The following is a 17521-nucleotide window of genomic DNA, read 5'->3' as shown; positions in this document are numbered from 1 at the left end:
GATCCATCTGTTTTCTTTACTGCAGGTGTGAAAGTAACCTGACGCAGCAGATGGTTTGTAACACAGAACCATCTGAGAAGCCGTCATTGGAAATCGTTTGAAAAAGGTCAGACACTTTCATAAAATACCTGTCAGGTGATTGGATGAACCATCTATCATGTCTGCCATTATTGGTTTGAATGAAATGAGGCAGGCGTCACACTAGAAAGCTGGTAGTTTAAACACAAATGCATTACTTGAAGCCTGACAAGATGGATTTTTGTGTGATACTTGATACGGGATCTCAGAATCCAGCTTCAGTACAAATTAAGTGTGAAACCACAGACACACAAAAAGTGATGTATCAACTGTCATCCCAGGCACAGGTTGGTCCGTTCTCCAGCTGTTCTTTGCAATGATAAGTGTGTGTGGGTGTTTGTATCATGCAGAAAAACAGAGACAGAGACCAAGATGATAGAGAGAGGGACAGTGAAAGTGACAAAACACAACACCCAGCATATGTTTGACAACTGATTCATTATCACAATTACTTTGATGTCCCAACCTACACAGATTGTCAGCCAAAGCCCTGAGATGTAAATCAACTCACATTGGCCCTCTATAGAAAAGAATCTCACGTCTAGTCTGACCTCGTGTATGCAAGTTTTTGAGTCAGTGTGGTCTTGCGGTGCAGCATATAACAGGAGAAGGAGAACTCATCAGCCAATGGCAGATCTGGCACTTTTAGAAGACCTCTATGAGCTGGGCAACAGTGCACATGTTGCCTACACACGTGGGGGGGGGGGGGGGCGCTACTATACACGCCAGAAAAGTTCTGCTACATTGTTTTAGCCTGTGGGGTTCTGCACAACATTGTGCAGGAAAACAGGGTTCCATAAATGTAGTCATGGAGCCAGCTGATGCCCAGAGAGCAGGGTCCAGCACAAGGAGACAGGATATTACTCCTTGCTTTCAAAAGATAGAGTGTTATGTTTGGCAATGATATTCAATACAGGAAACATGACGATGCACAACATTTTTATTTATTCTTCAGGTTTTCATTTGTCTTTTAAAGTGTTGTTAATGGCCACAAGTGAATGAATTCTTTCTGCCATTGACCGACATATTTTGGCTTGTTTTTCCCGCCCCTCTTCTGTCAGGATTTGCGTGGTGGTCCAGCACGGCGGGGCGGAGGACACACACTCTCCCTCACAGAGTATAGCATACATATTTACATATGTATGCTATACTCCTGTATAAAAACCTGAGATTTCAGGGTTTCAATCTCCACCTCAGAAAAGTGCCACTTCTTAGCCGGCTTTTGTCTGGCCATGTCGTAAATAGTAGGGGCGAGGCCTAATACATAATGTATAAGGGCGTGATTGTTAAACTACAATTGTTTCCAGCTGCTGCCTTCTAATAAGACATACATAAAATAATTAGGCTGGTTATCTACTTTATCACATTATATGTGACCACCTCCTGTTTCGTGTTCATGACTGAGCCTCTGACATGGAAGATCACTGAGAGAGAAGCTCACTTTAACAAGCATTTTTGAGGCTTAAGCATGGAATAACTACACAATAAAAACCGCAATAGACAAAACATTTCATTAAAACTTGTGTGGCAAATACTACTACTTAGCTTAGTTTAGGAAGTGATTTGCAAACTCTGAGTAACAATTTTTAAAATCACGTATGGAAGTGTACATAAAAAAAATTGTTGCATCGAGATGCATCGATAAGCGGTTTAGAATCGAACCGTCTGCCTCTGAATTAAATAGGGAAGTGTACAGTCAGTGTGACTCCACACACACACGCCCTCTTTCAGAATGATGTTAGCTACTAGTTTACTGATGTGTACCAGTGCACCAGCATTGACATCACAGTGGGAATGTCTGGCCTTTTGCCTGCTCTGACACGAAGGAGCATCCTTCGATGAGCAAGGGGGAAAAAAAGAAGAAAAAAAACATGAAAAAGCTACCCATTACAATTCATTTTCGACTGCAATTGGCGGATGGCTACCAGAAAATATGTTTGTGTTAATTTGCTGTTTTCTGTATATATTGTAAAATCCTCTGGAAACTTGTGAAGTTTGAATTTAACTTAAAATCCAGATATAAAGTTTTTTATCATTGTTGTGATCAATGCCCAATATCTGTATCATGTCTAAAAATCATTCACTGAAAAACAAAAGCAAGACACATAAACTAAGACATAAGTATTAAAGTAATCTAAATAGCATTACTGTGGTAAGGAATGTAGCAGCAGCTATGTGAGTAGACAAGAACACGGCCTGTAGTGCAGGACTAGAGTTTCATGCTTGAGTTTAGGTTGCAGGGAAAAAAGAAAAAATACACACACACATACACACACACACACACACACAAAGCCCTGGGTCACTTGCACAATTAGAAACACCACACGATTGGACGTGACAGTGCTGTGAGGAGTCTGGGCATAAGTGTCTTTGATACATAATCAGCTGGTGGGCCAGAAAATGCAAAACCATGCAAGAAACAATATGTAATCTAAACATCATATTTAACTACCTTCCCAAAATGCCAAGAATATACTGAAAATGAACCTGAAAATGCAGTTACAGATGTGTTTAGAAAATTGTGCCATAGGGTTGAACACAACAGAACTGTGGGTGGAATTAAATAGACAGAGGGAAGATGACACTTATTTTAGAACGCTGTGAGGACAGGCAGTGGAGAAAAGACAAGGAGAGACATGTCAGAGCTGTGTGTGTGTGTGTGTGTGTGTGTGTGTGTGTGTGTGTGTGTGTGTGCATGAGATTTCAAGTGTCTGTATTTAAGAGGATTGTGAGGAGTGTGTTCCTTTGCATGCATGCAAAGTGTAGGTATGTGATCCTGAACAAATGCATGGTAACCTTGACCATGTTCTAGGTGCAAAACAGTGACCCATGGCAGAGAAAAAGATGTAGAGACCGAAGACAAATGACTAAGCACAGATGACGCAAAAGATTCAGACATGCTGCACGTAAAGAAAAAGCTGTGTTAGTTTGGTGAGGCTTCAAAACCACAACACATCTGCTTTACATGCTTATTTCCCCGATCAATTTAACTGCATAATAAAATCAACATGGTGCAGCTGAAGAAATCTGAGAAAAGTAGAGGATTAGTATTTCTTATTTAAGGTGTGTCACCTTCTCTGACTCAATGTGCTTACCAAATAAAACAGCCAATCCCACCAGAGACAAAATAGGAGATTAGAATGAGTTTTCTTATATGTTAAATTATGAAACAGACAGTCAGGTCAAAGATATTGAAACCACTTAATATATTACTACTTTATCCTCACTGACCAAACATAACATGTTCATTTTATGGATGAGGCCAAGGTACTGAAAAAGAATAATTTGGTATCAGTACTGAAACATTTGTAACGAAAAACAAAAAGTTTAAAAGACTGAATCACTTTACTGTAATCCAGCCTTAAAGATCATAGAATGAGTAAAGGGATAGTCAAGACGGAGCATTCAGTTCTACTTCCTTTTCTTTGTTTATGCTTGCACATACAGGACAATAGGGAACCTAATGTTACAGCACAAGTAGGCAAAGCAGAAAATTCAGTTCCATTGTTAAATACTCTCTTTAACATCCTGGCTAAAAATGGCTTCATGAGGCAACATGTATAGTGCTTATAAACCTCTAGCTCTCAGCACTGTCTTTGCTCAAAGGTGTGTTTTGCGTCCACCATCACCTTCCACACAGCTAACCCTAACCTTAATCCTTAACATAACCATTGCCGCGTTGCCTGGAAGGAGACGTTGGGGGCAAAAAACACCAAACACCACTGTCTTTGCCATCTTGTATGGATAGTCAGCAGGGGAGTGGGCAGAGTCAAACAATTCCTTACCGCCAGAAAACTTAAAAAAATGTAACAGAAAAACGCACAGGGCACTCAGACCAATCAGATAAGTGACGGAAATCACTTGCTGATAACCAAGACAAGATTTCTCTATTGGCCGTACTCATACAATACACACCCCTTCTTAGACACTCATCACACGTAAACAGAAGCAGTCATACAAACACACATGCACTAAGTGTAATTAACACCAATCAGGCGGAAAATCCTGGCAAAATAGGTCATTGGCAAATAAATCTATATGGTGTGTGTATGTGTGTGTGTGTCACACTGGCTGGTGAATTTTATAGTTGATAACGTTTCAAAGTAGTAGGGATGAGGATCACCAGAGACCTCACTATATGATATTATCACGATACTTACGTTGTGATTCGATATTATTAAGATTTTAAACATATTGCAATTCTCTGAGATATAATGCAATTTATTGCCTTTTTTAAAACTTCAAATGACCTTCAAATACCTGTGCTAGGAGATTTAAGCAACCCCTTTACAGCGTCAACACAAAATATAAAAATATAAAAAATAAAAATACAAAACGTAAGTAGTGCAGGAAAAAATAGGGCGGGGGAATGTTTGTCTTATATGTTAATGAGAAAGTGCAGTTTAGAAAGGGGCTTCTTTCTCTCTCGCTCTCATTCTGGTTTTTCTTGCCCTGTCAGGTTTAAGCAAACTGAAACTCTCCCTTTTAGTCGTAAGACTGCTTTAGTGCTCACAGTCATTGCGCGATTCAGAAAACTCAGTCAATCATGAGAGACATACAAAGAGGTCACCATGGCAATGCATCATCTTAGGTCACATGGCTCAAGGCAAAGGGGTATTTTGCAATTATCTATTAACCTATTTTCGGTCCTATTCATCATCTTAGGTCTGAATCCCTAATGGTCAAATTTGAAAAATGTGTTAGATAACTGGCATGTTGTGAGACCCTATGAGAGGCCAGATAACATGTGTATTTACGGCCCGCCTGAGATGCCCAACTGCAGACTGACAAAGGCCAGATGCCCCACTTATCCACACTTTAGCCCAGCAAACCACAACATCCCTACGGGTTTTAAAGTGGGACAGAGGCATTACAATAAAGAAGCTAAAAGGATTTCATGAACATCTGATCCCCAAATCCTCATCTTTCACCTTTTACCAAACTCCCACAAAGCTAACACACTGGTAAATACTCAGAAGTCAGTGTACACAAACCTGCATTTACACAATTGGGTGGAGTGGGGTCTGAGTTTGGTCCAGCCAAAGGGCACGTCACACACAGAGATCGCATTGTTGTCTTAAATACTGTACGTAAGGAGGACACAAGCACTCATGCAAGCTGACAAAGCACACGGCGTCACAAACATACAGCTAAGGCATTTTCCACTGGCCGCGAGCGTCTGTGCTACGTTCCGGTTTTGTTTGGTCATCCGCCATGGCCATTCCACACTGGGAGCTTCTCACAGTGCAGATCCATTTTGGCAACACAACTGTTGCATTGTAATATAACCATGGTTAATGCTCCATGCCCCTGACCAGCAATGGTTTTTTTAATAACCAAATATTCGTATCGGTATACACCTTAAAAATCCTTCATCGGTCGGGCTCTACCCTGTACTATATGGTAATTCCTCTGACACAATCGTTAGCCTATTTTTATAAAAACGTCTGCTACGGAGCCATAACGGGAGCTACAAGGTAATGGAGCCTTTTATACATTGTTGTGTTTCTTTAGATATAAACAACAGACAAATAGTCTTTAAACGCTTCAGATGTAAGGGCGGTGTGTTTTGTAAACTAACTGGATACTCTCGCTGTTTCACTTCCTGCCTGGTTGTCTGGAGAGCCGCTTCAAGAACACTTCTGGGGCGCGCCGTTGCGCGACTGGTGGAATATCAAGCATTAATTTGAATGGCCGCTATTGCTTTCCGAGCAATAGCGGAATCTGCCAGTTAGAAACACATACATAGATACTGGTCATGTGTGTTTTATTTACTTCTCTTGAAGAGAATTAGCCGACTTTCTACATTACACATGCATACATTGCACAAGCAAACCCACCCTACCATTCAAAGCTTATCACTAGAATTATCACCTACAACTCAGATTTAAAATGATACTTATAGTCACAAATCTACTGTATATCTTGTAAGCTCAGTGATAACAATTGTGAAATACCAAGCGATGATGAGAATAAGTGAAAGAAGCCTTGATACAACAGTAAATAACAGAAGAGGACAGATGGAGGAGGTGGTATGCTTTGTCCAGCTGAGTACTGCTTTTGGTAGTCATTCAAGAAGATGGCTCATCCAAACCTAACACTGACAGATTATTAGCTTTTAACATGAAAAAAACTACATTCAGTTTTAAAAGTAATATAAGTGTAGCTACACTACACTTCACACCCTCAAACCACATCACATATTGTCTGTAATCTGCACCGCTCGGTGAACTACTCCCCTCAGAGACCAAATTAACACGTAATTTCCTACTGGAGGGGTTGCAGAGCAGATTAACAGACTGACAAAGTGAACTGAATACTTTGAACCTGCCACAAACGCGGCGTATTTGACCAGGATTGTTCTGATTTATGTACAGCTCTGCCTCAGAATACAACAATGAAAAAACTGTGCTACAGGGCAGAGTGCTGACAAGCAAGGACAAGTTGAGACAGCAGGGGAAGGAGACGTGAGGGGCAGGGCAGAGGGCAGGGTGATTTGAGCCCCTGGCACGAGCTCTGCATCCTGCATTCATCTGGAGCCATTTGCCGACAGGAGAATGTGTGGAGCAACACAACAAGTTCTTCAATGAATGCTTCCTTTGCTGTTTTACAACTTATAAATTTCACTGGAGTAATAGACAGTGAGTTCTAATGAAAGCACGGTGTGGTTTACGTACCAGGGTCATGACAACTACAGCTAGTGGCATGTCGTTATTAAGTCTGTCACATAAAGCACAAAATAAACTAGAGTTAAGGACAGACCAAAACTAAAACCGATCACAGAACTTGTCATACCATGCACGCAAAAACCCTGTAACTGACATATCTACAGGGTAAAGAGGGTTTCCACAGCACACCATGGAAGAGGCAGAGAAGTTTTGAGGTCAAGAAAAGAGATGGCAACAAAGTAAAGGAAGGACATCCGGGAAGAAGCCGGGTGAGGCAGAGGAAGTATTTAGGAAAGCAACAAACAGACAGATGGAAAACAATAGAGGAAAACACACACACACACACACCGGGATTAACATGGAAATGTTACCAGCAGGACAAAGTTCTCCATCTATTTACCATAGTCCCTCTGTGTTCTTCAGTGAGCTGGTGGAGCGCGACCGTGGTTTAAGAATGATACTCATGGTCTGGCTTGTCCTTCTACATTACATCTGCAAACTCACACACACATAAAGCCACACATACACCCTCTGGGCCACCTGGAGTCCTCTCACCAGCCCTGTGCTGTGTCTGACCACAGTCCTCACTGGTCTGAAGTGATCCAGTGGGAGCGTCTCTCCCTTAGTGTTCGTTCGGCGGAGTGGTCAGGTCTGCCAAGCTGCTTGAGAGCAAACCCTGGTACAGTCAGATCCAACCCTCCATTCAAGATTATTCCACACCGCTGCTGCTGCTGCTTTTCCCCGAGCTCTGAGCGTTCGACAGTAGGTGGTTCTTTAGCCGTCTCTCGCTGTCACTCACTTGCGCGTTTCTTTCTTGCCAGCGTGTGAGATTCCTATCTTCTCATCCATTCGGGCACACACAGTCGCTTCCACTTTCTCAATCTGCTTCTCTCTTTCAAGTCCCTGAGGCTGTTTTTTTCCCTGACTGGTGGAAATAAGATCTCCTCTTCCTCTCACGGTCTTTTCCCCCTCCCTCCTTACCTCTTTCTCTCTTTTCACGACTCTGTCCCTGTCTTTGAGTTACTTGACTCTCCTGTGCTGTCTTTCTGCTTCCCTAAGCTGCAGCTGGGGTATGTCTGGAGTGGGAGTGGTTGTTTGGGTAGTAGTAATTCCTTGAAGGGCGGGGCTTGTGTCAGTCACTCAGCTGTCACACTAACATAAAACAAGCAGCTAAGGCATGTCAATGACATGGAGAAAATAATGTTTGTTGACTTTCATTTTTACAATAAAAGAAGCAATAAAACAAGGATTTACTGACAACCTTGTGCATTTCTTTTGTGTTAACACGTTCGCATTATTAAAATTGAGAATCATTGGTGGGAGTGAAAATAGGTGAAAGCAAATGAGGACAAAATGTTTTTTACTTTTACTATTAATCATAGCAAGTAATTTTAACAATGACACATGTATCTAATGATGTATAAAACACTAATGAATAATATAATTAATAAATTACTTGCAAGATTACTGAACAGAAGCAGTTTTTTTAATTGATTGATTGATAAATATCTAATTGGAGTTACTAACTGATGTATGAATGTAGGTACATAAACAAAAACAGTGATGGGATATAAAAGTCAACATAGTATGCATGTGCTATTTCATTCTGGTATACCATATAAAAAACATCACATGCATATTACGCAGACAGTGTATGTAAGGATTGTTTTACTTTTAAGCGTTATCATGCATCTTTATATTCAGCTCAAGTACTGCAGACAATTGTATCAGAATTTTGTGCAGTTCTTTCTGTGTCAGTTATCTATTGGGGATGTACTGAAGACACACATCACCAACTCAGCAAACACAGTTAAAAAGTAGGACAAAACAATTGGAAGAAACACTGAAGCATCAGCGTAACCACTATGTAAGCCCTCTAATCTTGTAAGCACTGAGAATATTTACATGTCATCAAGACTGCAACTGGCCGTAGGCGTAAGTAACAAGATATGGAGGTCAGTCAGAGAATGCTTCTCTTTTGTTGAGGGAAGAATAATTTGCTAACTGCACCGACAGACTGATAATACCGAGGTCATCCACTTTATGGTCACTGATGCTTTAGAAATGATTGCATACAGTACTGTAGATGGGCTTTTATGTCATGGAAGAGAGGAGGAACATGGACCTGAGGAAATAGCAACACAAATGACCTCATTTTTTGCATACACACATGCAGATGAGCTCACATGCAGAAACTAAACGACACAAGGACAAAACATGGCCACTAGCCATACTGTACATGCAGACACCTCCGAGTGTCCGAGCAAATAATAACGCCACAAATTAACAGTAAATGAATGCTTTTATGTCCACAGTAACTAGGTACCAAATAACGGATTGAACACTAATTAACAAAAGACAGAAAGCTTTTCATCCCTGACTGCCATCTCTTGGACAGTGCAGCTAATTTCATACTGGCAGGGTTAATAGTTGATAGTGTATGTTTAACATTGATGTAAAAAAAAAAACAAAAACAAAAAACGTAAAAACAAATATGTGTGGAGCACTTAAAGTGAGTAACAGGAGTTGAATAGGCACATCTAATGCTTTCAGTGTAGCATGGCAGAATGATGGAGTTTATAGCTGAGTCAAAGTGGTGAAACTAATCCTATTACCACGGTCTGCACATTCCATGCAGTCAAGGGAAGACCAACAAAAGAGAACAGTTTCCTTAAGAAAACTCCTTCCTACCCTGCCTTAAAACCACATGGATCCCAAATGAAAACACAACAGACAACATGATGACAAGACCTATGCAAACAGTCTTTATCCCCTGTCACCATGCTGAGCTCCATATTTAAAAAACTGGATACATTCAGACCATATGATGTTACTTTACAGACAGATCTGTTTAGATCGACGCAATCAGCAAACTGGGTCTTAATCAGTAAAAAACGGATATGTTTGAGAGGCACACTATCGCTTCTTGTTTTCCTCTCTACTGTTTCTTGTGAAAAACAACATATCTCACTGGTGCATGCTTCCATTCACAAAGACACTCACAAATAATTAGTTGTTACTTTTAGACCACACTACTGCCATCTCCAGGAAGCCAAGGTGTAACAAATAATGAACCTGGTTCTGCTTAACAGGGTTGAATTTGCAGGAGGCAAGAATGTTATTTTTCCTACGAGTCATAATCAAATAGTAAAAGCCGCATGAAATCAATTTAACTTTTCAACCATATGTAGGTCCCTGTATGCCAGAAAAGATCAATACCTCAGCTTTCCCTTGCAGGATCAAAAAAGTATGTCTTAATCTTAGAATCTTAAAACAATGCATACTTTCTTGTTAACAACTACTTTGTTTTTTCTGTTAGAGGTGGTAATGTGTTTTACTAGCAAATAAATAAAATAACACTAATAATAATCTGGTGCCAAAGCTGCAGTGATCTTGTTTATACATTCATCACCATTATACAGTAGAAAAACATTCCCATGTATATCACCAATAAAGTAATGTTTTAAGTATTTAAATAGACAAAAGAATACCAGTTACCAGTTAAAATAACATAATTACCCTCAATCACAAACACCCTGAGCAAAAAGTAAAGTGTCCGTTGGATCCTAGAGCTTGCAGAATTCCCATGGACATTCCAAGACAGATTACAGTCAATAGACGCAAGTATTTACAAGAATAAATGTGGTTAATACAAGCGTTATGTTCCAAAAGTGGAGAATAATCCTCCCAATTGACCTGGATCAAAAATAATTTCCTCTTCTTTCTTAGTGTTTACAGGGGCTTCGTTGCTAATGTAATTATTTCTAATGACTTTGCTGTTTCTGTGTTTCAATTCTGTTGAAATTTTTGTAATAAAAAAACACCTTTACAGTGAGAACCCAATAAAACTGAATGAATTAACTGATTGAGTTAATAAACAGAGGATGCATTCAAGCAATAGAAGGTTACTGCTATTACATTAGTATAGGATAAATATATTACGTTAATGGTGACTTATTAAACCCTACCTGCATTATATAATAATCACCACTTAATGATTATTCTGTCTTAATCAAGTTCTATGCTATTCTGTGCACATCACAGAACCACTGCCACCTAGTGGTAAAATCGGTATGAGTGTTGTTATAAAAACAGTTGCATAGATTGAGTGACCAACAAAAAAATGGATTTTGTTTAAAAAAAAAAATACCTCTCCCATGAACCATGTTCAGTATATGGTGCAGATAAACACACTCAGTAAATGCTGATATAAATAGCACTTCAGTAAGGAACAGGCAGTGAGCACAGATGGCTGGTCCACAGTATTGACAAGGCTCCATCCATATCTATATGTCTACAAACGCCACCAGCCATTACTGCGCTCCATATTCAAATACTATAGAGGCACAAACACACATACACTATTTCATGTCTTTCTCTCTCTCTCACACACACACACACACACACAAGATGATAGCACATCTTAGGTTTTGTCAGGGGTCGCTGAGTATGTATTAATCAGAGAAATGCAGTACAAAAATGGGTCTAACAGGTCTAAATATGTACTGTGTGAGCTTTAATGGACAGAGAGTGCTCTGATGATTAGCTCACGCTCTGCTGTGGTTAGTGAATGGGCTTGTCCTCTTGATAACCTTGATGCGTTGGATGATGACTTGATGCGGCCTGCTTATTTATCATTTACCTGGCTCTTAACCATGTTTTGTAGAGGCAGAATAGCTACTTCGCATGGACCACAGAGAGACACAAACATGCACATACACACATTTAGACACACTTCAGGTCGACACTATAGGTTCAGCAGAGTAAACAGCAGAACTACAGCTTCGACAGAGCTCTAACAACACAACCAGCCACCAAGCAACCACCCTTTACACAACGCTCGGTTGTGAACACTGTTCTAGTTCTGTGTTGTCCAGGTGGGGCTTTTCATCAGCTTATGTTCTGATAAGAGACACAAACACAAAAATCGGCACACTAGCGCGTTATATAGTCACAGTTTACACTCGTGGAGCAATTATAAAGACTTTTTAGAGAAAGACTTTCAGCTCGGCTGATGCTCAGCTTCACCAAGTTGTCTTCTACTTTCTTATTTACTCTATCTCAACTTTTCACATGCAAGCAATAGTTGGATATTAATTACAGAAACAGCAATACAAGAATCTGCCCTTAAGTAACACGAATGAATATCAGATGCATTTAAAGAAAGCAGATACTATGAAATATTCCCACATAAAAACAAATCCTCAGTACAAGACAAAGGCTAAGGTCACATCACTGAAATGCTGTCCCCCTTCCTCCCACAAAGAGTTTTAGTTCCAGTGAGCAATCATACCCTCTCCTGCCACGAGGCTTGATGTCAATAGGCTTGTTTGTAGCAAAGGGTGAGCCGTTGGAACAGGCATGGCGGTAGCGGGCTATCCTCTCCAAAGACAGATAATCTGAGTTCACAGGTAAACTCATTTTGGGGAAGTTGTCAACCACAGACACACACACACACACACACACAGACACACACACCCACACACATACACACACAGAGACTTGTGTCAAGACAGAGAGAGTAGAAAGAGAGAGAAAAGATGGAGTGACAAGCCTGATAAAGCTATGTCAGGAGGAAGGAGGGAGGGGTGTGTGAGAAGCGAGGGGTGAGGAAAGGAAAGGGCTCAGCATGGGTGTGCCTTGATTAGGAAAAAGAGAGAGTTGGAGATGGAGAGAGAGATGCAGGAGAGGGAGGAGCAAAGAGCAGATGCAGAGCAAACTTATCTTTTCTTTCAGTTAACCATCAAGAGTCAGTAATGACATCCGTGAGAATCATATTTTTTTTGTGATATTGTGGACATGCAGCAACATTACATAATTGTGTTGTATGTACAATGCCAATTTACATCAGGTAAAGCTTTATGATGGATAAATGAGTAAGGCAATCAGTGTACAGTAAAGATGAAAAGTAAGGTGATGTTGATCATGTCATTGCACTGTTCATCATCCATCAGAAGTCCAGTGTTAAACTTGAAATGTTAGTTTTAACAATAAAGTTGCTCCCACTGCAGGTAATGCTGTAGTTTATAGCTTCCATACTGTCTCCTTCTTCATGCACACTGCCAGTAGTCTTTGTCAGTGGTCTTGGGTGATCCATGAAATCGTTGGTGAGGTGTGTATGTGTATGCCATTTAATCTGTTGTTAAGAAAAAACACTGATGTAACCGGCTACCAAATAAACCGTTCCATTTACTTTTCAAAGTGTTTTTAAATCTTTGTTTATCCATTTTTCAAAATTGAATCATGGGCTGTCATCCAAATGTAGTATTTAGTTACAGTGTGAAGGTTAAGCTTTATACCAGTAGGGCATGTACAATTCCAAGTATATCCTCCCAATATACAACAAGCATTCATAATATGAGTGAAAAACAGATCACTTTGAAGAATGAAGACATTTGCTTCATGTAGCTAAACAACATTTGATTTGCATGACAAACTAAATGCTGATTTGCACAAATGTGAACAGTGGGATACAACAAGCATAAAGTACATAAACTGTAAAAATATTTGGTGAAATATACTGTATATTTGAAATACTGATAAAACCAACAACAAAATGACTAAGTCCCTTCATGTCAGGGCCTTTTTTTTTACTCAAAAAAGTAAAATTCTGTTTATTGAAATTGAATGAAACCAACCTAAATCTGCCAGCCCATAGCCCTGTCTCAACCCCCAACCTTGGTTAAAGCTAATTTCCACCACCAGGGGGGAGCAGAGTACCACAAAAAACAATCTGGAACCAGCAGTGCAAAACCATGTATCATGAGAAATACATTTCAAATTAACAGAACTGCAATTTGAGCCAACTTTGAGAATAAGTAGAGCAGATAAATGTATATTCATTTCTAAAACTGAAGCACACAGCTCTGTTTGTAGATATGATTTCATAATAATATGGGCTGCAGGTGGAACAGGATCATCTGAGCATGCATATTTATGATATTTCAAATGAGATTACTGTCATTTGTTATTGTGTAATTTTCAATCACTTTATCACTAACACGATAACATCTAAATCACTCCAACTGATTAATCTCTTAACAGTCCCAAGATGTCAGCAGGGGGCAGTCTGCTCTGCAGAGAAAATGCTGTTCCAAGAGATAAACCATCAGCAGCTCAAACACACGAGTCGTGAATCTCTGTGGAGTTACGGCTTCTGCTCAGCTCTCACAGAAGCAGCCAGCATGTGACAACAGCTCCTGGGTAGACAGGGAGGCTGTCAAAGTCACAGTCACTCGCACTGAACATCTGAACACCACTACATGTACAGCCAGATAAAATGCACACAGATCAATACAGCAAGGCTTTACGGATCTCCACTCAACCTGCTCCCTCTGACAAACACACAACCTGTAAAACAAGTATAGGTCTGCCTAGCTGCCTGAGACGGCCACACACTGTCAGTGGCAGCGACGAGCTGAGACGGAGCGTCAGGTGACGGTGGACTGTCGTCACTCAGTGTCCCTGGAGCTCAACACAATAAAACCAGAACCCCCCCCCCCCTATCCGAATGTTCAAACGTGTACATACAAGCAGCAACACCTTTTCAAATAGATGGTATGGGTAATACAGTAAAACTGTATATTCTTTTTTTCAATAATACATTGCAAATCATAATTTAAAAGGGATGTACAGACTGGAAATATTGATTCAACCCAGTGAAAAAATTAAAATGAAAATGTAACATTGTCAATACAGAACAAAGAGACAATGGGCTTATATTCCATTGCTACCTAAAATAGACAATGCATGAAAAGTAACAAGCGACAAAAGCTGACTAGAGTAATCAGTGATTCAAATAAGCAGGCAGGGAAGCAGACTCCATGGGTTAAGTACAAAAGTGCATAAACAGCTAATTGACTGGCTGTGTGCCAGAAAGACAGCAAGGGCTTTGTGATGCACTCTCCTCTCACGACTGGCAGGGTCAGGCACCCTGTTAGGGCCTTTGGATTTATGTTGCATGACAGACTGGTGACTGGAGCAGGGAGGGAGAATCAAAACAGGATCATTAAGTAATTCCATAAAAATAAAACATATAAGAAACCAGCTGAATGGCAAATTGAGTCAGTAAAATATGACTTTTGAAAGAGAAAGGCAAGGGAGAGTGAAAACTGAACATTAGTAACGCTGGGTATCGCTTTTTGATTTTTCCAATACTATCGCTGAAAGAAGTCCTGGGTTGTGGTACCGATACTGATACGATAGAGCTTAGGACATGTCTTTCTTCAAACTTTTCCCTGGATTTTTAAATGTTGGATATCTGAAGTAGGGACGCTTCAATTCAAGTCACAGAGACTGCAAATGGCCACAATGGGACCGATCACCATAAAATACAGTTTCTTTGTCATAAAAAAATTGATTGGTTCCTTTATCAGTTATTCATTGAGTAATGGTACTTTTTAGGTCCACAGCCAGAAGTGGATTTGTGGTTCAACAAGTGATTTGTTAGCTTCAGCTTCATGTAAGATAACTGAATTTTATAAGAATCCCACAGGCAACAGTGTGATGTAGCATGATGAAAAATAAGGTAAACTGTAACTGTGCGGCTTAAAGCTGCTGTTACAGCCTAGTGCCATGGGCTCAATGGTGTTTTAAGGTCTACTTTAAGGCACTTAAGCCTAATAATAACCCTAATAATAACAATAATAATTATAATAATAGATTTTATTTGTAATGCATTTTACATTTGGAACAAATCTCAAAGTACTAGAGTTAAGATCATAAAAGCATGGTAAGAACATCAATATAAAACATAAATAGATAATGCAAAAACTTGCTTAATTAAAACTCATACATTTTGCTAAAAAGAAATGTTTTTAGTCCTTTTTTAAAAGTCTCAGTCCAACCCTAGTCACTGCCTAATCATACTGCAGACCCCGCTGCCTTAAGGGGACGTTGGGGGCTTAGAACACCAAACACCGTGCCATGGCAACTGCACTTCCGCTGCCGTTGCAAAAAACATTTAATCTGATTACAGATATTTGTTTTTAAGTATGTAAATCAGCAAAAAGGTAATGGGATTAAGAGACAACAATAGAGATTAATGCAGCACTGTGTTTATGATGGAAGGAAACGGCTCTCAGTCAGTCATGTTATTGTCTGTGTCAAGGAGCAATTTCTATGCCTCAGCTAGGCACGCACTCACTGCCTGCCTTTACAGTCCCCTGCTATATTCATGTTTATAATGTGGTTGCCATGGTGACCTGCCAGAATTCAAAAGGGACAGGTAGGTCCTGACAACCAATCAGCTTTCAGTTGCTAAGGATCCAGCGGCAGATTGTGCAATGAATGACAGTGAGCTTCTTGGAGGGTCAGAGCTCTCAACACTGATTCTTATATTTGAGGTTTAAAGATGAACATGTTAACATACACTCAAAATGATCCACCCAAACATGTCACTGCAGAATGTGACTGGGTTCACATCAACAAATGAACTAGGCCTATTCATGAGCTATTCACAGCAGCTATGCATGACCTACCTGTGCTCTATCTACACATCCAGCTGGCTCACGGACTGTTGAAAGGATTTAAGTTGGCTAAACTATTGTTTGTCTCACAGACTCACCAGAGCACAAAAGGAGAATAGAAAGCAGCCCTTACCACATAATACAAAAATGAAAAAATCTGGAGTAGCGTGATCACTGAAGACTAACAAAAGCTCCCACAATACTGCGAGTGTGTGTGCATCTGGCTGCGTACACTGTCAACAAATTGTGTCGTGACGCTTTTAGGCTGAAGTAAGTTAGGACACTATGAATGTAAGCACCATGTCCTGAGACCAACATGATGAAATCTGACTCAGAGGCAAAGAAATACTTTTGTCAGCACATTACTCTGAGTCACTCACATTCACATCAGAAACCCTACCAGCATACCAGTCTCCTAAAGGGGTGAAATATCCATAAATAGATATATAGAGATAAAGTATTTATTGTCCCATAGGGATAATCATTTCCACAAATTGTCTTTCTACAGCACAAACACAAAATATATAACATATATATATATATATATATATAATGTGCTCATGTTGAGGAAGCATCTCAGTACAGCTTTTACTTAACCTATCTTCATGTGCACAAATGCGGATTCCATACAGATAAGAATGTTTGTGTTTCAGGGCTAAAACACATGTCTGAAACAGGCAAATTTACATAAAAGTTGCATCGTCTGCACTTGTCTTCAGTCGTCACCTCTCTGGTGGAGTTAATTACCTCATAGGTAATTAAAACAAAAACTAATGGTTCAAAAAATTTAAAATTATTTAAATCACATTTTCCCCAAAACTAAAGCCTATATTTTTCTATTGCTAATGTCTTACCAAAAGTACAAAACCATAAGATGCTTACATGTTTTTGTCATTTACAAAGATATAATTATTAAATTATAAACTATAAACATTGCTTGGTATTTTCAATCAATCGACTAATTGATTTATTGACTACTCATTTCAGTATTATGAATTTAATTTGACAAGATCTACACAAGCAAATGTATCAAGTAAAACAAAAAAAATACTTCTGTTCATTATCAACAAAAGTAGGACTTTATTAATAAGCCAAAGTGTATCTTAATAAACTTCTTAAACCAATGTGCACATAATACACCTTCAATAATAAGCAGTGCTGTTTAAGTACTGCTTCCTGTGATGTATAGCACCTATTGTGTGTTGTTGTTGGGGTTATGATATCCCACATATTGTTGTGGTTTGGGGTTTTTGTTGGGTTTGTTTTCCCGTTTCTGCCCCCTTGTGAATGTCTCAGTGTTTTCCCAGG

The 17521-nt window shown here is 39.7% G+C and overlaps 1 protein-coding gene across 6 annotated transcripts in view; it reads right to left on the bottom strand.

Annotated features, from left to right (window-relative positions):
• pde4d (phosphodiesterase 4D, cAMP-specific) overlaps nucleotides 1–17521 on the bottom strand; it is a 181788-nt gene that overhangs the window by 25040 nt on the left and 139227 nt on the right. Inside the window, exon 1 of one of the 6 annotated variants that reach the window (XM_034872674.1) lies at nucleotides 12040–12185. The exons of 4 other annotated variants lie outside the window; for them this stretch is intronic. In XM_034872674.1, the coding sequence (XP_034728565.1) occupies nucleotides 12040–12167 (128 nt within the window). In that variant the 5' untranslated portion in view covers nucleotides 12168–12185. Of the gene's footprint in view, nucleotides 1–7146; nucleotides 7945–12039; nucleotides 12186–17521 lie in introns of those variants that run through there. One more of the 6 variants, XM_034872671.1, reaches the window with a different exon arrangement.

The sequence above is a fragment of the Etheostoma cragini genome, chromosome 5 (genome assembly GCF_013103735.1).
Source record: "Etheostoma cragini isolate CJK2018 chromosome 5, CSU_Ecrag_1.0, whole genome shotgun sequence".
NCBI lineage: Eukaryota > Metazoa > Chordata > Actinopteri > Perciformes > Percidae > Etheostoma > Etheostoma cragini.
The sequence above is the reverse complement of the archived record's forward strand: the minus strand, read 5'-3'. Positions and strand labels throughout refer to the sequence as shown.